The 23252-nt window shown below is 42.6% G+C and overlaps 1 protein-coding gene across 2 annotated transcripts in view; it reads right to left on the bottom strand.

The window, feature by feature from the left end:
* Nucleotides 1-222: 222 nt before the first annotated feature.
* LOC125463164 (semaphorin-3A) overlaps nt 223-23252 on the bottom strand; it is a 409874-nt gene continuing 386844 nt past the window's right edge. For both annotated transcript variants that reach the window (XM_048554000.2, XM_048554001.2), the window contains exons 17-18: nt 15150-15295; nt 223-3979 (exon numbers count right to left, since the gene is read on the bottom strand). In XM_048554000.2, coding sequence (XP_048409957.1) covers nt 3527-3979; nt 15150-15295 — 599 coding nt within the window. In that variant the 3' untranslated portion in view covers nt 223-3526. The remainder of the gene's footprint in view (nt 3980-15149; nt 15296-23252) is intronic.

The raw sequence follows: 23252 nt of genomic DNA on the forward strand, positions 1-23252 counted from the left end.
CTTGGCCCTCCTGATTCTACTCAGTGAGTCCCTTAAAGTCCAGGGACCTGGTTATTAGACTCTCATCACCATGGATAACTCCAGTCTGTGCTGCTTCATGACTGTCTAGCCATCAGCATATTTGAGCCAAGTCTCACCAAATGCAGGTCCCAAGAAGGTCACCTACAGAATTATTTCATGTTGTTTCTCAATACTTCAAAATGAGAAACTGAGCAAACTCCATAGTTTAAAAGAAAAGTTTATTCAACAATTGAATACATGCCAAAAGAAATAATTTACAGCAGCATTTTCATAATATTCCTTTCCAGTTTTATGGTACCCCTTAGAAATGCAGTGATAAATAGAGAAATAAAAACTCATCAACTATCTACCAGATACACATGCTTTGAATAACTGTGACGTGTACATTTCTTGCTTCAGGAATAGCCAAATAAATAGCCTTTTGCATTTCATCTGGGCTGGTTATATAGATACTATAATAGCTGGTACATACATATGAAAACTAACTATCACCATTGCAATAAAACATAATATTGTTCCTCTTTGTCTAACAAAAATATATATACACCAGTCTAAGTAAGTGGGTAAGCAAAATGAACTATTTAACACAGACCATTGCTAATCGCTAAATAATGATAAAGATCACTGTCTAATATAGTTCACTAGAGGAAACCAATATATAAAGCACGTTCACATGCATCATTTTTTACACAGTACCTTTTAATAGACCATAAAACTATTATTTTTGTTCCTGCAACCAAAGCACATCAAGATCATAAGAAATAGTCTGATATCTGTCTCATTGTTTGTGGTCTATAAACCTTTCCTTTAAACAATAATTTATGACCATGAAACACTGCTGCACTAGATTATCAGTCCATTGGTTGTTCGCATTTCTTTAACATTTGTTCTCTGATTTGCATTGTTGCAGGATTGTCGGATTTATGTTTAGTCCCATCAGAAACATTTAATTCTCATTGCCATTTCCTTTCAGGTTTAAATCAATATTGTCACCCAAGCACAATGCTGTGGTACTTCAGGAAAGGGATTTTAAGAATGACATTATCTAGCCCATGGTATCTCCCCACAGTAATATATAACTTGCTGCAAAAGGACAAAATAATTCAAACATGAACATTGTAAAAACAAAACAAATTGGGGAAAGATAAAGAAAATATTTGAGCCGACATTGACATATTGGAGCATTCCAGAACAATTTCAATTCTAACAGTGAATCTGACAAGTTTTTGCTCTGGCCAATATTTGTTGAAGATGAGGAATATAATGGTGATCTGAATATTTCAGAAGCTTATGCAGAGCTATAGCAACCTGGTGCTGGGAGGAAAGACGCTGGTTAACAGGCCTCAGTATTGCTTGTACTCTTGATAGTGGTGACTATCCATCCCCTCCAGGTAGATTGTCCACCTCCTGAATGGGTAATTCTCAAATATAACTCAGATGATGATGAGTGCTATTTTAAACAGCTTTGAGCTCTGGAAACCACATTGTCTTCTCAAACAATGTTAAAAGTGAACTACTTTTGCAGTGGCTTTCAGTGGCACCTCTTGTTTTTGAGATTGTGTTGAAATGCTTTCTTGTGGTCTCATTTCCCTTTCCTCAGCCTCCATTTTCAGGAAATTATACATCTTCCAGGGAACAGCACTTCTCTTTTTTAATAGAAAGTATGTGTTGCACCTTAGGCTCACGTTGGTCACCCCTCATTAACTGCCCTTGAGAAGTGACCTATTCTTTTGATTTCCAAGAGTCTGCTACCATGTTGCTGCACTATTGCCTACCTTGAAATGAATAACACAAGCAACATTTTACTTTATTTTTATCCCTCCCATATATCTTCAGAAAACAAAAAGGAGAGTTGGAGAGAGACTTGCTTTCATGTAATCCTCTAGTTAGATGATTGGTAAATGACTGATGTCTCTTGTAAAACTGAGGTAGCAAGTGAGCTAATTAATGGATAATCATGGGCTCTCAATCTTAATGTGAAACAGTCAAATGCTTGAACTGTTATGTGCTAGTTTTAAAAGGATATTAAATGTAACCTGTGCAGGTCAAAAAGAAACGTTCTAAACATTTAACTTACAGCAACTTCGTCATTTTAATTTCAAATCTCTCTCAAATGTAATATGTATTATTTACTGACAAGCACAGTTAACTACCTTTGCATCATTTCCTCTCCATTGTTCAAAGTAATTTTTTCATTTCAATGATTATTAATACATGGAGCATGAGGCTTTGAGATTTCTCTTGTTTTGAAGTACATTTGTCTTTCTGACTTTGAGAAGACTTATATTGGGAGAAAGAATATCACACAACCCACAACTGTTTCCAGCTATACAATTGTTATTTTAACCCAGCACTGCGATCAACTTGAATTTTGATTTGGTCCATCATTCTGTAACCTTAGCAAAGGGTTATTTAAGACGCACAGTTTTTCCCATATTATTTCTGGAAGATTTAACTGGTGGTCTTTTATTACTTACTGGACTGAAAGCTATTGACAATCAAAGCTTCTCTCCCAGAATGACATCACTTTCCAGTATCAACTGATTTGACCATCACTGAAGCTGAATATTTTCTTATATAGAAGAAAATACGTTACTGTTTGGTTCCATTCCTAAACCATTCTTTAAAACTACTTTCTGTGAAAAACATCATCGCCAGGACACACTGTAAATGCCTTTTGACATGCCTGAATAAACATTTTCAAGTTTCTTTCAATTTCAAAAGAGCATATGCCTTTTACTTCACAATTGAATAGCACCTTAATTCACATGAATCATTAAGTGATAACTCAATGTATTGACATTCGGTAAAGATTGACATGTGGGGTCTTGTCTTAGACTGAATTAGAATGGTATCACGCTTGACACTTCAGGTTGTGCTGACAGCAAACATTCCAGTCAACTTAGTTAACCAGATTTTCTTTAATCTAAAGCCTGCCCACTCTTGTGACTTTGGTTCTACTTCCAATCAGTAGATGTATTTGTCTGAACTGCATGTCCATTGTCTTTTGGTCAAAGTGAGAACCATATACAATCAGCTGATTAGACATGTGGCACTTCAAAAGCTCTCTGAACATTTGTCGGTTCACTAGACCCGGAGTATTTTCAGTGTACTCTGACCAACAGCAGGCAGGTAAAAGAATTACAAATCAATCTTAGATTTCCCCACTTGATCTGCAGTTCAGTGATCATCTCACATAAAGCCCGATAGAAGTGGCAGTTCATAACATATTTTGGCATCAACAAATATTGAGTTTCTTTGAGGAGGAAACTGAGTTGGTGGATTTCTGTCAGTTGCGTGTGATGTTAAAACAGCAAGTCCGGTCCAACTATAAAATGCAGTCCAGTCACCACGCTGCATTGCCAAAAATAATGAAGAGGGTGAAAAAGACGATGGATGGCAGTTGTGTATTAGGTGAGCAGCCCATATACTTGTAAACATCAACATAATGCAATGAAGTAGTTAATGTATGTATTGCATTTTGTTTGAATTAAGTTGTATATTGTTAGACACTTCTCGGTGGTCTCTCCAACTCATGGGTCCTCCTATTTCTGCCTTTCTTGTTTTCCTGTAAGTGTTTCCATTTGTTGGTGTTTACGGGTGTATGTGCTGGTCTCTGTTTCCTCTGGCGACGATCACGCCGCCAAACCTGTTCACAAAATTCATCCATGGTGTTGAGGTTGGGATGGTTAATGAGTTGCATGAAGTCCCTGTACCAAAGCTTCTGGTTTGGAGCAATGATGCTGTGACTCTCCTTGGGCCTCAGAGTATCATCAACCTCTTTATGCAGAAGTTCCTCCAAATGTTCAGTGTCAATAATTTCTAGTGTCACCTTCAGTACAGTCTGCATGAAGCCATGCTCTACTGTCTGGCAAATATAGATCCCAGCATCTTTCTTCTGGATACTACGTAATAACAACCCTTGTTCTGTCTTGATGACTCGGTCATTTGCCTTGATCTGTAGCAGAGGGAGAATATAACACTGAATATTAAAAGGGACCTGAGGAACTGGTTCAAGCACAACAGTAATAAAAAAGTCATAGTCCAGGTACAGTGGATAAACAGAAACTCTTCCTAAAATTAATGAATTATTACCATCAATATCAACATAGAAACACAAACAGGAGCAGGAGTAGGCCATTCAGCCCTTTGAACCTGTCTTGCCATTCATTATGACCATGGTTGACCATCCAACTCAGTAACCTGTTTCTCAAACGCCTAACTGATTTAGTATTCAGTACAACTTCTCTGCTGTTCATGATTTTTCTGGGTTCCTCCACTCTTTTCAGTTTCCATGACTGTTTCTGAGATGTTCTCTGTATTCTCTGTAGTAAGGAACAATGCAGATATCTGTTCAATTAATCTCCTTAACTTCCAAGATCCATTCCATAGACTAACTTTATAACTCTGACCAGAGTATATAACCAATACACTCTACTATCACTTCTTTATTAACATTTTTATAGAAATTCCCACAACTTTAAAACAGGGAACAAAGAACAATATTGCACTGGAAGAGGACTTTTAGCCTACAATGTTCCACTCCTATGTCTTATGGTCTTATGTTGTGCCAAACATAACACCAAATGAAACTAATCCTTTCTGCCTGCCATTGGCCCAGATTGTTCTATTCCTTTCATATCCGTGTACTTATCTAAAAGTCCCTTAAATCCCTATATTGCACCTGCTTCCACCACCACCACCCCGGCAGTGCATTCCAGACTCCGACCACTCTGTTTAAAAGCTTGCCCCTCATAGCTTATTTGAACTTCCCCCCTCAACCTTAAATTCATGCCCCCTAGCAGTTAATACTTCAACTCTGCGAAAAAGATTCTGACCATCAACCCTATCTATGCACCTCATAATTTTATACAGTTCTATCACGTCTCCCCTCAGCCTATACTGTTTAAGAGAAAATAACCTGTGTTTTTCTAGCCTCTCCTTATATCTCGTACTCTCTGATCTTGACAGCATCCTGGTAAACCTCTTCTGCACCCTTTCTAAACTCAACACAGCCTTCGACCTGGGGGAGGCAATGGCCTAGTGGTATTATTGCTGGACTGTTAATCCAGAGACCCAGATAATGTTCTGGGGACCTGGGTTTGAATCCTACCATGGCAGATAGTGGAATTTGAACTCAATTTAAAAAAGTATAATCTGAATTAAGAATCTAATGATGATCATGAGTTGATCGTCATTGTCATTGTCAGGAAAAATTCATCTGGTTCATTAATGTCCCTTAGAGAAGGAACCTGTCATCCTTACCTGGTCTGGCCTACATGTGACTCCAGACCCACAGCAATGTGGTAGACTCTGAACTGCTCTCTGGGCAAATAGGAATGGGCAATAAATGCTGCATGGCCAGTGATGTCCTCATCCCATTAATGAATCAAAAAAAAAGTAATGTGGTGACCAGAATTGAATGCAATTCTCTAAATGTAGCGTAATCAAAGTCTTATAAAACTGCAAAATACCATTCTGGGTCAGTTCCCCAATCAATAAAGGCAAGCATGCAATATACCTTCTTTGCTTGTGTGGCTACTTTCAGGGAGCTTTAAACTTGAACCCCAAGATCCTTCTGTACATCAATGCTGTTCAGAGTCTTGCCATTAACTGTACAATTTTCCTCATCATTTGAGCTCCCAAAGCCCAGTACCTCACACTTACCCAGATTAAACTCCATCTGCCATTTCTCCACCCATATCTGCAGCTGATTTATACCCTACTGTGTCCTTTGACACCTCCTACACGGTCCACAACTCCACTGATCTTTGTATCGTCTGCATACTTACTAAATCACCCATCTGCATTCTCACCAAAGTCATTTACATATATCATAAACAGGAGAGGTCCCAGTATGGATCCCTATGGAGCACAACTAGTCATGGACCTCCAGCCTGAAAAACATCCTGACCTGTCATCTATCTGTGCACAATTATATGCTTTTTTAAAGTTTTATACTAAATTTAACATTCCTGGTGAACCATGAATAGTGTCTCCAACCCTTAGAATTTTCCTTAGTCATTGCAATGCATCTACTCTCTGCATGCTAAAATCCCCTTCAATGTCCCCCACAGCATCTCTGTTAAACAATCCTTCAACCTATTTTTGCAATTCACTTTCCCAGATCTGTCTTTATTTCACATACTTGTCCCTATTTTCTCAGACCCACTCCTCTCAACCTCAATGTAAAATTCAGTTATATTCTGGATGCAGCTGTGTAGGGGCACTTTCACTGAGATTATACAATTTCCTGGTTTTGTAAACATTGGTCATCTCTTTAAGATGTTAATACCATCGTTAACTAACAAATCCATCCTTCTACCTTTTCTTAGCTTCCTGTCCTTCCTTAATATCTGGGAATTATTTCAATAAATTCTTGTCTGCACCAATTCAGTCCTATTTTAAACCACTTAACAACTGTTTTAAAATAATATGCACATAAATTGGAAAATAAACCAAAAAAAAAACAGGAAATTCAGCCACAAACAAAAGTAGAGATTGCTGTCCGATAGCATTTGTGAAGAGAAATCAGAATTAACGTTTCAGGTCCAGTGACCCTTCCTCCAAAGTGAGGTAGCTAGGAAATGTTGGTTTATACATCGAACATGGGTATGAGGAGAGGGTAAAGAGTGAACAATAGGTGGGGATAGAGCCCAAAGAGAGAGAAGAATAGTTGGATAGACAAAAGCGTGGATAACGATCTAGCTAGAGAGGGTGAATAGCTGTTAATTTAAACTGTCAGTGACTAACAATTGGTAGCGTGTAATGGCAGACTGTGATAACAAGGTCTGGTGTGTGGGTTGGGGGCTAGGACACAGGAGTGTTCAGGTCCTAAAATTAACAAGCTCAATATTGAGTCCAGAGGGCTATAGGGTCCCCAGGTGGAAAATAAAGTGTTGTTCTTTCAGCTTGCACTGAGCTTCACTGGAACAATGCAGCAAGCCTGAGACAGAGATGTTGGCCAGGGAACACGGTGGTGTGTTAAACTGGCAGGCAACTGGAAGCTCAGGGTCTTTTTTGTGTCTACGCTTTGCTTCCCCAGTGTCGACGAGACCACATTGTGAGCAGCGAATGCAGTACACCAGATTCTGGGAAGTGCAGGTGAAGTGTTGCTTCACTTGGAAGGTACGTTTGTGCACTTAGATACTGGGGAGGGAGGAGGTAAATGGGCAGGCTTTGCACATTCAGCAGTTGCAGAGAAAGGTGCCGTTGGACTGTTGGGGGATGTTGTGAGTGAAGGAGCTTAGTGTCCCGGAGGGAACGGTCCCTGCAGAAGGCAGACAAGGGAGAGGAGGGGAATGTGTGTCTGGTGGAGTCATCTCACTGGAGGTGGCGGAAATGGCGTCTGATGATCTTCTGGATATGGATGCTGGTGGGATGGTAGGTGAGGATAAGGGGAACTATAGAGTTGATAGCCAGAGACTATTTCCCAGGGCAGAAATGGCTAGCACGAGGGGTCATAGTTTTAAGCTGGTTGGTGGAAAGTATAGTGGGGATGTCAGAGGCGGGTTCTTTACACAGAGAGTTGTGAGAGCATGGAATGCGTTGTCAGCAGCAGTTGTGGAAGCAAGGTCATTGGGGTCATTTAAGAGACTGCTGGACATGCATATGGTCACAGAAATTTGAGGGTGCATACATGATCAATGGTCGGCACAACATTGGGGGTTGAAGGGCCTGTTCTGTGCTGTACTGTTCTATGTTCTATAGATGTACTATAGTACTATAGATGGGTCAGTTTTTGTTCGAGTATTATAGATGGGTCAGTTTTTGTCCAGTGTGTGCAGGAGGGCTTCCTGACACAGTATGTAGATAGGCCAACAAGGAGCGAAGCCACATTAGATTTGGTACTGGTTAATGAGCCTGGCCAGGTGTTAGATTTGGAAGTAGGAGAGCACTTTGGTGATCGTGATCACAATTCTGTTATGTTTACTTTAGTGATGGAAAGGGATAGGTGTATACCACTGGGCAAGAGTTATAGCTGGGGGAAAGGCAATTACAATGAGATTAGGCAAGATTTAGGGAGCATAGGATGGGGAAGGAAACTGCAGGGGATGGGCACAAGAAATGTAGAGCGTATTCAAAGAAAAACTCCTGTGTGTCCTAGATAAGTATGTACCTGTCAGGCAGGGAGGAAGCTGTAGAGCGTGGGAGCCGTGGTTTACGAAGGAGGTGGAATCTCTGGTCAAGAGGAAAAAGAAGGCTTATGTTAAGATGAGATGTGAAGGCTCAGTTAGGGCGCTTGAGGGCTATGAGGTAGCCAGGAAAGATCTAAAGAGAGAGCTCAGAAGAGCCAGGAGGAGACATGAGAAGTTGTTGGCGGATAGGATCAGGGTAAACCCTAAGGCTTTCTATAGGTATTTGAGGAATAAAAGAATAATGAAAGTAAGATTGGGGCAAATCAAGAATAGTAGTGGTAAGTTGTGTGTGGAGTCAGAGGAGATAGGGGAAGCACAAAATGAATATTTTTCAATAGTATTCACTCTAGAAAACGACAATGTTGTCTGGGAGAATACTGAGATACAGGCTACTAGACTAGGTAGGATTGAGGTTCACAAGGAAGAAGTATTAGAAATCCTGCAGAGGGTGAAGATAGATAAGTCCCCTGGGCCAGATGGGATTTATCCTAGGATCCTCTGGGAAGCCAGGGAGGAGATTGCTGAGCCTTTGGCATTGATCATAAACTCGTCATTGTCTATAGGAATAGTGCCAGATGACTGGAGGATAGCAAATGTGGTTCCCCTGTTCAAGAAGGGGAGTAGAGACAACCCTGGTAATTATAGACCAGTGAGCCTTACCTCAGTTGTTGGTAAAGTGTTGGAAAAGGTTATAAGGGATAGGATTTATAATCATCTGGAAAAGAATAAATTGATTAGGGATAGTCAGCACGGTTTTGTGAAGGGAAGGTCGTGCCTCACAAACCTTATTGAGTTCTTTGAGAAGGTGACCAAACAGGTAGATTAGAGTAAACCGGTTGATGTGGTGTATATGGATTTCAGCAAGGCGTTCGATAAGGTTCCCCACAGTTGGCTATTGTACAAAATGCGGAGGAATGGAATTGTGGGAGATATAGCAGTTTGGATCGGAAATTGGCTTGCTGAAAGAAGACAGAGGGTGGTAGTTGATGGGAAATGTTCATCCTGGAGACCAGTTACTAGTGGTGTACCGCAAGGGTTGGTATTGGGTCCACTGCTGTTTGTCACTTTTATAAATGACCTGGATGAGGGCGTAGCAGGATGGGTTAGTAAATTTGCAGACGACACTAAGGTGGGTGGAGTTGTGGATAGGGACGAAGGATGCTGTATATTGCAGAGAGACATAGATAAGCTGCAGAGCTGGGCTGAGAGGTGGCAAATGGAGTTTAATGCAGACAAGTGTGAGGTGATGCACTTTGGTAGGAGTAACCGGAAGGCAAAGTACAGGGCTAATGGTAAGATTCTTAATAGTGTAGATGAGCAGAGAGATCTCGGTGTCCATGTACACAGATCCTTGAAAGTTGCCACCCAGGTTGTTAAGAAGGGCTGTTAAGAAGGCATACAGTGTTTTACCTTTTATTAATAGAGGGATCAAGTTCCGGAACCAAGAGGTTATGCTACAGCTGTACAAAACACTGGTGCGGCCACACTTGGAGTACTGCGTAGAGTTCTGGTCACCGCATTATAAGAAGGATGTGGAAGCTTTGGAAAGGGTGCAGAGGAGATTTACTCGGATGTTGCCTGGTATGGAGGGGAGGTCTTACGAGGAAAGGCTGAGGGACTTGAGGCTGTTTTCATTAGAGAGAAGAAGGTTGAGAGGTGACTTAATTGAAACATATAAAATAATCAGAGGGTTAGATAGGGTGGATAGGGAAAGCCTTTTTCCTAGGATGGTGACGGCGAGCATGAGAGGGCATATCTTTAAATTGAGGGGTGAAAGATATAGGACAGATGTCAGAGGTAGTTTCTTTACTCAGAGAGTAGTAAGGGAATGGAACGCGTTGCCTGCAACGGGAGTAGATTCGCCAACTTTAGGTACATTTAAGTCATCATTGGATGAGCATATGGACGTACATGGAATAGTGTAGGTTAGATGGGCTTGAGATCGGTATGACAGGTCAGCACAACATCGAGGGCTGAAGGGCCTGTACTGTGTTGTAATGTTCTATGTTCTATGAACCCTATCGCTGTTGCGGGAGGGAAGAGAAGGGTTGAAGGTGGAGGTGCAGGAGATGGGCCAGACCTGGTTGTGGGTACTGTCAACTATGGTGCTGGGGAATTTTCGGTTGAGGAAGAAGGTGGAAATTTTGGAAGCATCCTTGTCGAAGTTGGCCTCATCGGGACATATTGGTTTTTGATCAATCAATTTGATTTTGATTTTGATTTATTTTATTGTCATGTGTACTGAAATACAGTGAAAAGCTTTATTTATGAGCAGTACAGGCAGATCACAGCAAGCAAAGGTTCCACAGATCGAAAAGACTTAGGGATATACAGGTTACATTAGTTGAGGCTGGAGCCCATTCAACAGTCTGACACCGGCTGGAAAGAAGTTGTTCCTGAACCTGTTAGTGTTCAGGCTTCTGTATCTTCTGCCTGATGAAGAGGCTGTAGGAGGTAATTATCGGGTGCGATGGGTCTTTGATGATATTGGCTGCTTTTCTGTGGCAGTGAGCTGTGTAAATACAGTCCATGGATGGAATGTTCGGCTTCCATGATGGTCTGGGCTGTGCACACCACCTTCTGTAGTTTCTTACGGCCCTGGGCAGAGCAGTTACCGTACCAGACCGTTATACACCCAGACAGTATGCTTTTAATAGCGCATCTGTAGAAGTTGGTGAGGGGCCTTATGGAGGTGACAAATTTCCTGAGCCGCCTGAGGAAGAAGAGTCGCTATGCTTTCTTGACTGTCGCATTTACGTGGAATGTCCAGGTCAGGTCGTCAGTTATCGTCTCTTCGAAGAACTTGATGTTCTTCACTCTCAGCCACAGTTCTGTTGATGTAGTTGGGAGTGTTCCTTTCGTAAGTTGATGATCAGTTTTTAATTTTTGCCAATGTTGAGAGACAGATTGTTTTCATTGCACCATGTCACCAAGCCCTCTAATACCTTCTGTATTTTGACTCATCGTTGTTAGAAAACTGTCCCACTACGGTGATATAATCGGCAAGCTTGTAGGTGGCGTTTACTTGGAATTTAGCAACACAATTGAGAGTGTACAGGGAGCACAGTGGGAGGCTGAGGACGCATCCCTGGGGGCTCCTGTGTTGAGCGTTATTGTGGAGGAGATGCTGTTACCTATCCTCACTGATTGCAGCCTAAAGGTCAGAAAGCTGGGGATCCAGTTGCAGAGGGCAGAGCCGTGACCAAGATCACACAGTTTTGAGATCAGTCTGGAGGGGATAACGGTGTTGAAGGTGGAGCTGTGGTCAACAAACAGGAGTCTGACGTAGGTATCTTTGTTGTCCAGATGTTCCAGGGATGAGCGCAGGGCTAGGGGTAAAGCATCCTCTGTGGATCTGTTATGTCGGTCAGCAAACTGTAGGGGATCGAGGCAGTTTGGGAGACGAGTTGATGTGGGCCATGACCAGCTTCTTGAAGCACTTCATGATTATTGAAGTTGGAGCTATTGAGTGGTTGTCATTAAGGCATGCTGCATGTGTTTTCTTGGGTACGGGGATAATGGTGGTCTTCTTGAAGGATGGGGACTTCAGCTTGTAGAAAGGAGATGTTAAAGATGTCAGTGAATACTTCTGCCAGTTGGTCCACACAGGATCTGAGTGCTCGATAGGGAACACCGTCCGATCCCATTGCTTTCCTTGGGTTGACTCCCAGGAGGATGGATCTGACTTCTGAAGCGGTGGATAGAGGGAACTGATGTGTCTGGGGCTGTCAGGGCAGGTGTTGCCACGCTGGTGGTATTCTGCTCAAACCGAGCATAGAAAGCATTGAGTGCGTCAGGGAGGAATGTGTCATTGTCCACTATCTTACACTGTTTCATTTTGTATCCCGTAATGTCGTTTGGACCTTGCCATAGATGGCGGGAGTCTGTTTGGTAAGGCTGGGCTTCTAACTTGGTCTGGTACTGCCTCTTGGCCTTCCGGGTGGTTTTGCCGAGGTCATACCTAGATTTCCTGTACTGGTCCGGGTCACCTGGCTCAAATCCTACATGACTGGGAGTGGATTTCCTGGTTGATCCAAGGTTTATGGTTTGGGGGACACTCGGATTAACTTCACTGGTGCACGGTCCTCCCCACATTTACTGATGAAGTCTGTGACGGTGGTGGCGTACACATTTGGGTTTTCTGCTGAACACTTGCACACGGTCCAGACCATCACCAGAACTGGTAGAATGGAATAGAGTCTTTACAGGAAACAGGGTGCAAACATGTATAAGAGATAGTGGGAACTGCAGATGCTGGAGAATCCAAGACAACAAAATGTGAGGCTGGATGAACACAGCAGGCCAAGCAGCATCTCAGGAGCATAAAAGCTGACGTTTCGGGCCTAGACTCTTCATCAGAGAGCCTCTGATGAAGGGTCTAGGCCCGAAACATCAGCTTTTGTGCTCCTGAGATGCTGCTTGGCCTGCCGTGTTCATCCAGCCTCACATTTTGTTGTCTTGGCAAAAATGTATAGTCCAGGTAGCTGTGGGAGTCAGTGGGTTTATAGTGAATATTAGTGGCCAGTCTATTCCCAGAAACGGAAACAGAGCTGTCGAGGAAGGAAGGGAGGATTCAGAGATAGACCAGTTGAAAGTGAGGGCAGGGTGGAAGTTGGAAGCAAAATCAATGAACTTTTCCAATTCTGGATGGCAGGGAAGCAGCATCGATGATATCATTGATATATCAAAGATAGAGTTGTGGGTGGAACTGGGCTAGAATTGGAAGAAGGAATGTTCCACGTACCCCACAACGAGACAGGCATAACTGCGGCCCATGCGGGTACCCGTGGCCACCCCTCTGACCTGAAGAAATGAGAGGAGTTAATAAAGAAGTTGTTGAGGGTGAGGATGAGCTCAGCAAAGTGGGGGAGAGTGGTGGTGGGTGAGGATGGTTTAGACCCTTGGCTATTAAAATCAAGCTGAAAGGGTCTGGTAAATTCTGATTCATCAAGTGTTGTTTAAATCCTGCTGATGAACCACACAGTAAAATATTGAATAAAGGTGAGGAGGATTATGATCTCTGGATAGTGAGAGTACGGACCATGCAGCCAATAACATTAAATCATTGCCTAATCTATATTAAAGCCACTGAAAGCTGTGCAAGACCATTGTAACCTCAGACAAAATACATTTCTAAAGACACTGCCATTCTTTACAATGTCCTAAATTCCTGAACTAAATGCAGATTTTGGTTTAACAACCAGGCTTTAAAAGAAGACAAGTGGAGCCTCTAGATCAGCAATGAGGCTGTGCAGGGCAAGGTAAGAAGGAGCTTGTCTGGTAACAGACATTACTGGTGGTTCAAATGTTTCAATCTACTTTACTGCCAGATTGTCAGATCATAAAACATTCTAATTAGAGATAATCAAAGGCAGCTAAATTTTAAGCAGTAATCTTTATTTTAATTGTGTATCTATATACAAAGCTTAAACAGCTCAATCAGTCAAATGAGAACTCTTTTACATCTTCCAGATTGGAATCAAGAAAGCTCTGGCTTTCACTTTTCAATTGAACTGTAAACAACATGAAAGCTTCTGGGATTAACTCAACACTTGCTACATGCATGGATCAGACAAAATTATGAATTGTGAAGCCCCTTATTTCACGGAACATTTCCCAGTTAATTGCTCCTGCAAGGGAGCAGCAGATTGTCTCAGAGGAGAAGATAAAACAACATCCAAATTAAAAAGAATAGGGCAATGTGTGGAAGAAACCCTGTCTGTAATCAGAAGGAACACAGGCCACAAACTACTCTAAACTCTTACAAATTGATAGCCTGAATGGCTGAACCACATTCACTTCCCTTCAACACGCAAATATTCCTAACCAAAAATACAAAAGCTTGCATTCCCTTACAAGTTATTAACAGCTCTAAGTAGTGTGTTTGATAAAGTCACCTTCTGTGTCCCATCTTACCGACATCCCTGATTCATTCTTCTGGTTACAAAGGTTGAGATAATGTCGGGCTGTAGGAGTACCCAAGGGAACCCAAAATACCCCGAATTGTGACATATTAAAGGGAGGAAATAATACTATTTCAGTCACTTTTCAGACAATGATCAGGAAAAATAGATGAAGATCCTGTCCATGCTCTCTCTGGGGCAGGAGCTGTTTCTAGAATATTCCATGAATTACACTGAAGCATTAAATAGCACTGTATCATGATTTTGGAAGCAATGGACCAGTAAGTTACAGAATTGGTGAACATCTTAATTACAGGTGGCATCTGAATCAGATTTGGAGATATTGACAGCGAAAGTGTCAACAGCATTAGTAAGGAAATTCTTTTCTTCTATATCAGAGAATGTGGGCTCCATACCTCAGGTAGGATACACTGGCTTTGGAGGGAGTACAACATGGTTTACCAAAATGACACCTGGACTTCATGGGTTATGAGGAAAAATTATACAAATTAAGCTCATTTTCTCAAGGCTTAAGAAGGTTAAGGGCAGATCTGATCAAAGTCTTCAAGATATGGACTAGTTGGACCAAAGGGTCTGTTTCCATGCTGTACGATTCTATGACTATAACTCTGTGACTATTAATAGGATAAGACAGGCTAATAATGATAAGCTATCTCTTGGGAATTCTAGAGCTATGGGGCAAAGCTTGAAAATTAGCGCCAGACCATTCAAGAGATATGTTAGGAAGTACTTCTACCCACAAAGGGTATCAGGTGTTTAGAACTCTCTTCCACAGATGACAGTTGATGCTGGATCAATTATTAATTTTAAATGGGAGATGGAAAAAAATTATTGAGCAGAAGTAGTCAGGGATAAGGGGGAAGGACACACATTTGGAGTTAGGCCACAGATCAGCCAAGATCTCATTGAATGGTGGAAAAGGCTCGAGGGGCTGAATGTCCTCCTCCTGCTCCAGTGTTTTATTGGTTTACATTGAAGGATGAATGCCGTTGTTAAGACAGTTGTATTAATATCACACAATTAATCTCAATCCTGACAACTATGACCCTGCGGCTTAATGTCTTACCTCTTCTTTATGGTCATCAGACTGCCTATGGAATTGCCAGTATGCTATAGCTCGCTGTGATTTCGGGACGCATTCCAGAAAGGTGGTACTGTTCTCCACTCCATAGATAATCTTTTCCTCCATATTCTCATGCTCATGCAAATTATCTGAAGGAAGAGAAGGCAGCAGCAAAACTGAGAATAGATCCACATCAGAAATGCCTGAATAGTGCAGGATTAACAATGACTCAATTGCCTCAATCATTGACCAGTATTGATCACTCGCTACTTCTTGCCATATTAGATAGGTCTTTATGAGATGCTGTGGTCCCATAGCAGCAACGGAATCAGGAACAGCAGGAGGCCATTCAACCCCTCAAGCCTGCTATGCCATTCAACAAGGCACAGCTGATCTGATTGCAGCCTCAACTCCATTTTCCTGTACACTCCCAATTATGCTGGGCATCGTCGTTAATCAAGAATCAACTTTGTCTTAAAAATTCTCAGTAACCCTGTCTATGTCTGCACTCCACCACCATGACCCCTACTCCTCACTTGCCCCCTGCCCAACCTCCCACTTCTCTCTGGGGAAAGGAATTCCAAAGATTTACGACAATTGAAGAAAAATAATTTATTTTATGTGTCAATCTTAAATGGAAGACCTCTTACTTTTAAACAGTGACCCCATACTGCTATTTTTTTGTCTTTACCAAATGGGAAAATATCCTTTGAATGTCGAGCTTATCAGTTCCTCACAGGACCTTATATGTTTCACTGAGATCACCTTTTATTTTTCTAAACTCTAACAGATATTGGCGCAAATTGACAATGTTTGCTCACAAAATACCTCCCTGGACTGAGATATTAATGGAGTGATCATTTAATGCAATACTTCTAATGCAGGTCCATCTTTCCTTAGTCAGGAAATGTTACAGTTGTATAAGAGCCTCAGGCCTTGGAGGAACTTGATGATGATGTTTTGGAGTTGCACATCACTAAGTGTAAATAGCATTAGGAGTGTAAATGGAATTAGGACAGAGAGCGCGGGACTTGGTTAAACTACAAAGCAGACAACACTAAACAAGACTACACTAGATTGGAACTTTAGAAAGTACTGAAACCAAATGGACATGAACAGTGAAAGAAGATAGTTTAGTCCTTGCTTCATGGAATTATAGGTCAGAGTCTGATATATGTATAAATGACAACGTACAGCAGCATTTACTATTATCGTGTAATAGTGTCATCTTGAGGTCTAAGCCTGAAGACAGTTTTAAGCCAAGTCAGTAAACTAATTTATTTAGTTTAATGTAATAAACGAATATATACATTCAATGAATTTCAAAATTATACCCCTATCAGCACAGAAAAACATAAAAGCTCAGTGGTTAGCACTGCAGCCTCACAGCACCAGAGATCTGGGTTCAATCCCAGCCTCAGGCAACTGTCTGTGTGGAGTTTGCACATTCTCCCTGTGTCTGTGTGGGTTTCCTCCGGGTGCTCCAGTTTCCTCCCACAGTCCAAAGATGTGCAGGTTAGGTGGCCTGGCCATGCTAAATTACCCATCACGCTCAGGGATGTGTAGACTGGGTGTGTTAGCCTTGGAAAATGCAGGATTACAGGGAAAGAATAGGGGGATGGGTCTAGATGAGAGGCTCTTAACGAAAATAAAGCACTGCAGATGCTGGAAATCTGAGACAAAGACAGAACTGTGATGGTGAAACTCAGCAGTTCTGGCAGCATCTTTTTTTGGGAGAAAAGAGAACACAGTGATGAAGAGTCACTGAACTCAAAACATTAACTTTGTTTTCTCTCCACAGATATTGCCGAGTTTCATCAGCAATTTTCTGCCTTTGATACATGATGTGGAGGTGCTGGTGTTGGACTGGGTTGGACAAGGTCAGAAGTCACACAATATCAGGTTATAGTCTAACAGGTTTACTTGAGATCACAAGCTTTCAGAGCACAGGCCTATGTGCTTCCCTCCACTTCACCTGATGAAGGAACAGCGCTCCAAGGCCTGAAACGTCAGCTTTTGTGCTCCTGAGATGCTGTTTGGCCTGCTGTGTTCATCCAGCTCCACACTTTGTTATCTTGGATTCTCCAGCATCTGCAGTTCCCATTATCTCTGACCACTCCAAAAGCTTGTCATTTCAAATAAACTTGTTGGACTATAACCTGGTGTTGTATGATTTCTGGCTTTGATACACAGCTTTAATTGCTGGTAAAGGCTGAACTCTCCCACCACTCCCTCTTGAGGTGTCATTCCAGAAATCACAATTTGTTGGCTCTGGAAGTAGGCAGTTACAGTGCTCTAAAGAGAAGAAATTAATAAACATCTTGTTACAACTGGTAACATTCACAATTTCCACCCATTCACTGACAACAGGTCATTTTCAACATTGTATTAAAAAATCAAACCTTTGAGAATTCAACAAATGTTCCATCAAATTGAGAAAATTAGAGACTGAAACATATGTCCTGATATACAGAGCAATCACAGTGAGCTGTAGGCATTCACAAATTTTTAGTTCCTAAGTTGAATTAAAAATGCTATTTTCTATAAATTAATTATAAGATATCTTTAAATTGACTTGAAAGATTTGATTTATCTCACATACACCCCCTTGTGGATTCAGTTGCATTGGGAGTTCCTTCGATGAACTGCCAGAGGAAGTGGTAGATACCAGTACAGTTATCATATTTAAAAGACATTTGGAAAGGTTTGGAGAGATATGGGCAAATGCAGGCAAGTGGGATTAGTTTAGCTCGGGAAACTTGGTCAACATGGTTGAGTTAGACTGAAGGTTCTGTTTCCGTGCGGAATGATTCTATGACTCTGTAAATTGGAAAAAAAAACACTTCATGAAGAATGGCATTGCGCTCTCTCCATGGGTGGAGGATGAGATTAGGGTCAAGTATTTATGAATGAAGCATTAGCCATTGGTTATTGTCCTGAAGGTGGAATGGCAGCGAACAGAATATTCCCCAAAGGTGACAGACTTCTACATCTAGCAGGTGGTCTCATAGTGGCTGATGGGAAACACCCTGTACTAATCACCCCCACCTCCCCACACACTGCCCTCTACGGGCTACAGCTGCTGCTGGTCACCTTCCTGTAATGCTGTTTTCCTCCCCCCACTCGGGTCGCCTCACAGTCGCTGTCAGAGGCTGCCTCAAGGTGGAGGCCCTCCTCTCACCATCCCCCTTTGTGAAACCATTCAATCTCTCCCCACACTCCACAGTGTCCTCACTAATCCCTCCAAAGCTGGGCGCTTCTGATTCTCCCTAAGGACTTAATTCAATGGTGGTTAAGAAGGTTTCTCCTCTGTGACTGACACCAGGATGATCTCCCACCTGCTGAGTTGATGGGAAGAGTGGCATGAGGGTCCAGAAATGATCCCAATCCCATGACTGCTATCTTAGGTCAGATGAGACCCCCTGAGATATTGCATAAATGCTAGCGAAGTATCTTCTGAGCAGTAAAAATATATACCCTGTCACTTCCTGCTTCCTGCTGAGATACTGTTCTATGGGAATGAACAATTATCTAGTATATCAACACTGTAGCCAAGTTTTTGCATGATCTTAATGAAGAGATTTACTAAGTGATAGTTACTCACTTCCAATGAATGGGAAGATCACATGGATACTGTCCATTCAGAGTCTGGGAGGAATAATGAGCGGTTTGATCCTGATCTCCTCTCCCTAACAAAGAAGGAACTGGGACAAAAGCAGAAGTTGCTTCTTCCTGTCCCGTAGGCCTGACCAGTCCCCCTCCACCGACACCCTAATCTGCCGAGCCAAACTCGTCCTCACCCTCAAAAACTTCTCTTTCGATTCCTCCCACTTTCTACAGACAAAGGGGGTGGCCTTGGGTACCCACATAGGCCCAAGCTATGCCTGCCTCTTTGTAGGTTACGTGGAACAGTCCCTCTTCCGCACCTACACTGGTCCCAAACCCCACCTCTTGCTCCGGTACATTGATGACTGTATCGGCGCCGCCTCTTGCTCCCCAGAGGAGCTCGAACAATTCATCCACTTCACCAACACCTTCCACCCCAACCTCAAGTTCACCTGGGCCATCTCCAACAACTTCCTGGACCTCTCTGTCTCCATCTCAGGCAACCAGCTAGACACTGATGTCCATTTCAAGCATACTGACTCCCACAGCTACCTAGAATACACCTCCTCCCACCCACCCTCCTGCAAAAATTCTATCCCCTATTCCTAAATCCTTCACCTCCGCTGCATCTGCTCCCAGAATGAGGCATTTCACTCCCGCACATCCCAGATGACCACGTTCTTCAAGGCCCGCAACTTACCCCCACAGTGGTCGAGAATGCCCTCGACCGTGTCTCCTGAAATTTCCCGCAACACATCCCTCACACACCGCCCCCACAATAACCGCCCAAAAGAGGATCCCCCTCATCCTCACATACCACCCCACCAACCTCCAGATACAACACATTATCCTCCGACACTTCCGCCATCTCCAATCCGACCCCACCACCATCTCCAATCCGACCCCACCACCCAAGACATTTTTCCATCCCCACCCTTGTCTGACTTCCGGAGAGACCACTCTCTCCGGGACTCCCTTGTCCGCTCCACACTGCCCTCCAACCCCATCACACACGGCACCTTCCCCTGCAACTGCAGGAAGTGCTACACTTGCCCCCACACCTCCTCCCTCACCCCTATCCCAGGCCCCAAGATGACTTTCCATATCAAGCAGATGTTCACCTGCACATCTGCCAATGTAATATACTGCATCCACTGTACCTGTTGTGGCTTCCTCTACATTGGGGAAACCAAGTGGAGGCTTGGAGACCGTTTTGCAGAACACCTCCGCTCGGTATGCAATAAACAACTGCACCTCCCAGTCGCGAACCATTTTAACTCCTCCTCCCATTCCTTAGACGACATGTCCATCATGGGCCTCCTGCAGTGCCACAATGATGCCACCCGAAGGTTGCAGGAACAGCAACTCATATTCCGCTTGGGAACCCTGCAGCCCAATGGTATTAATGTGGACTTCACAAGCTTCAAAATCTCCCCTCCCCCATTGCATCCCAAAACCAGCCCAGCTCTTCCCCTCCCCCGCCGCATCACAAAACCAGCCCAGCTCATCCCCGCCTCCCTAACCTGTTCTTCCTATACCCCCTCCCACCTCAGGCCGCACCTCCATTTCCTACCTACTAACCTCATCCACCCCCTTGACCTGTCCGTCCTCCCCGGACTGACCTATCCCCTCCCTACCTCCCCACCTATACTCTCCTCTCCACCTATCTTGTTCTCTATCCATCTTCGGTCCGCCTCCCCCTCTCTCCCTATTTATTTCACAACCCTCTCCCCATCCCCCTCTCTGATAAAGGGTCTAGGCCCGAAACGTCAGCTTTTGTGCTCCTGAGATGCTGCTTGGCCTGCTGTGTTCATCCAGCTTCACACTTTGTTGTCTTAGTTGCTGGAAAAGCTCAGCAGATCTGGCAGCAACTGTGAATAGAAATCAGAGTTAACATTTCGATTCAGGTGACCCTTCCTCAGATGTGAGGCAACTGGAGACTTCACCCCATTGCCAATCGTTGCCCTGGTTATGTGAATCATCCAGACAGACAATCACCACACTCGTGCCTGGAGTGTCTGTGACCGAATCCTGGCTCTTGGTCTCCTGCATTCACATAGTGAAACATCACTGTGGCATTTCACAGGAGTGCTCATTCACAAAACTCAACACCATATGACCAATGGAGAGGTTAGGACAGGTGAAAGAGATAGGTTTTAAGGAGAGACTTGATAAAAGAGAAAGTGGTACAGAGAGTTTATTTCCCCTCCCACCCCCCAGAGTTGGTGACCTATCAGTATGCATAAACTTCCAACATGTACCAGAAAGTGTGCTAAGACCAAATGTTCACTGCACAGGCAGTCCATGACAATGTGAGCTCTCGTGATTCAAGATGGTGGGAATAAAAACAGAAGGGTGTGGAAACTCATCTTGGATAATATCAGATCAGCTGCCATCATACACAGTCCCTGAGGTTCAACTAAGTTCATTGTTGTAGAAGTCATGACCAGGTGAGAAAGGGGCAAATTGAATTCTTTCATATTAGCCTCCTTGGTTGACCAAACAAAGAATTTTAATTATTTTAATAGTGCAACTATTCACATTTCAACCAAATACAGTCTGCTAATTCAAGATTAAGAAGTAAGTAACAATGTTTTCTTCAAGGAAAGAAAGAGGAATTTTATTACTTCCTAAATGTAAGAAAAATAATTAATCACAGCATCAAATATTCTCACAAATGAAGGAGCTGGTCGTTGACATCAGGAAGTAGAGTGGAGGATGCGCCCCTGTCTGCACCAATGGAGCTGAGGTAGAGGTGATCAATAGTGTCAAGTTCCTTAGGAGTGACTATCACCAACAATCTGTCCTGGTTCACCCACATTGACCCTACATTTAAGGGAGCACAGTTAAGGAAGCTAAGGAAATTTGGAATGTCCACAATGACTGTTACCAATGTTTATAGATGTACCATAGGAAGCACCTCATCTGGATCCATCACAGCTTGGTATGGCAACTGCTCTGCCCAAGACTGCAGGAAATTACATAGAGTAATGAACATTGCCCAGTCCATCATGAACACCAGCCTTCCATCCATTGACTCCATCTATACTTCCTGTTGCCTCAGGAAGGCAACCAACATAATCAAAGGCCCCTCCCACCCCAGTTATACGCTCTTACATCATCTTCCAAAGGGCAGAAGATATATAAGTTTGAAAACATGTATCAACAGATTCAAGAACAGCTTCTTCCCAGCTGATATCAGAGTTATGAATAGGCCTCTGATATATTAGGCTTGATCTTTCTCAGCATCTTCTCTGTAGCTGTAATACTACATTCTGCACTCTGTCCTATTACCCTGATGTATTTATGTCAGGTATGCTTTATCTGGATAGCATCCAAAGCAATACTTTTCACTGTATCTTGGTACATGTGACAATAACAAATCAAATCTAATCAAATCCAACACAGACATAGGGCATTGTCCTTGGAGGGAGAACAATGTAGAAATATAAGAATGACACCTGGACTTCAGGGACTAAATTGCAAGGAAAGTTTATACAAATTAGACCCATTTTCTCTTGAATTTAGGAGGTTAAGGGGTGATCTGACTGATGTCTTCAAGGTATTAACAGGTAAAGACAATGTAGTTACAGATCAACTATTTCCACAGGCTGGGGATTCTAGAGCTGGGGGCATAGTTTGAGAATTAGCATTAAATCAGACTATTAAGGAGAGATGTTAGGAAGCACTTCTACAGGTAGATGTTTGGAACCCACTTCTATAAATGGTAATGTATGTTGTATCAATTACTAATTTTAAATGAGAAGTGATAAAGTTTCACTAAGCAAAGATGTTAAGGGATATGGACCAAAGACAGGTATATGGTTTCCGCTTTGTGATGTTAATTTTAGTTCTTACTGGGCCTGGTTTCGTGAATTTGGTTCAGCCTGGTTGGCTCAGGACTTTGGAAGTAAGCCATCAAATCCTGGGGATTTATCAACTTTCAGCCCATTAATTTCTCCAGTGCAAACTTCTCACTAATCCTAATTTCCTTTACCTCCTCATCTCTGCAGTCATTTGGATCTTTGCCAACTACTTCAAGTAAGACAATTACAAAGTAATCATTTGGCTTTTTTTGTCATTTCTTTATATTCTCTATTAAACACTAGACATGTGTCAAACAAGCCATCGACAATAGCTCATGGGATGAATTTCTACCCAAAACCTACTGAACTGCAACCAACAGTGGGACAACCAACACCTTGACTGCAGCCACATTTGCAACTTAAGATGAATTATTCCTCACATTTCAAACCTCTGATTACTTAGAAACTCGAAAATTTAATATACGCTATGTGGCTTTGTCACACAAAAGTCAAGAGTCTTAAATAAAAATACATAAACTCATGGGAAACCATTAAGGCACCGTTTTGAAACTTCAGTTGTACTAAAGAAGAAAAAAGAACAGAGAACAAGGGTTGAAACAGGGATAAAGGTATCAGCCAGACAGTATTGTGTTACCCATTACATGGAATATAGAGAGGAGGAAGGATTATGAGG

Source organism: Stegostoma tigrinum, chromosome 25, assembly GCF_030684315.1.
Source record: "Stegostoma tigrinum isolate sSteTig4 chromosome 25, sSteTig4.hap1, whole genome shotgun sequence".
Taxonomy (NCBI): Eukaryota; Metazoa; Chordata; class Chondrichthyes; order Orectolobiformes; family Stegostomatidae; genus Stegostoma; species Stegostoma tigrinum.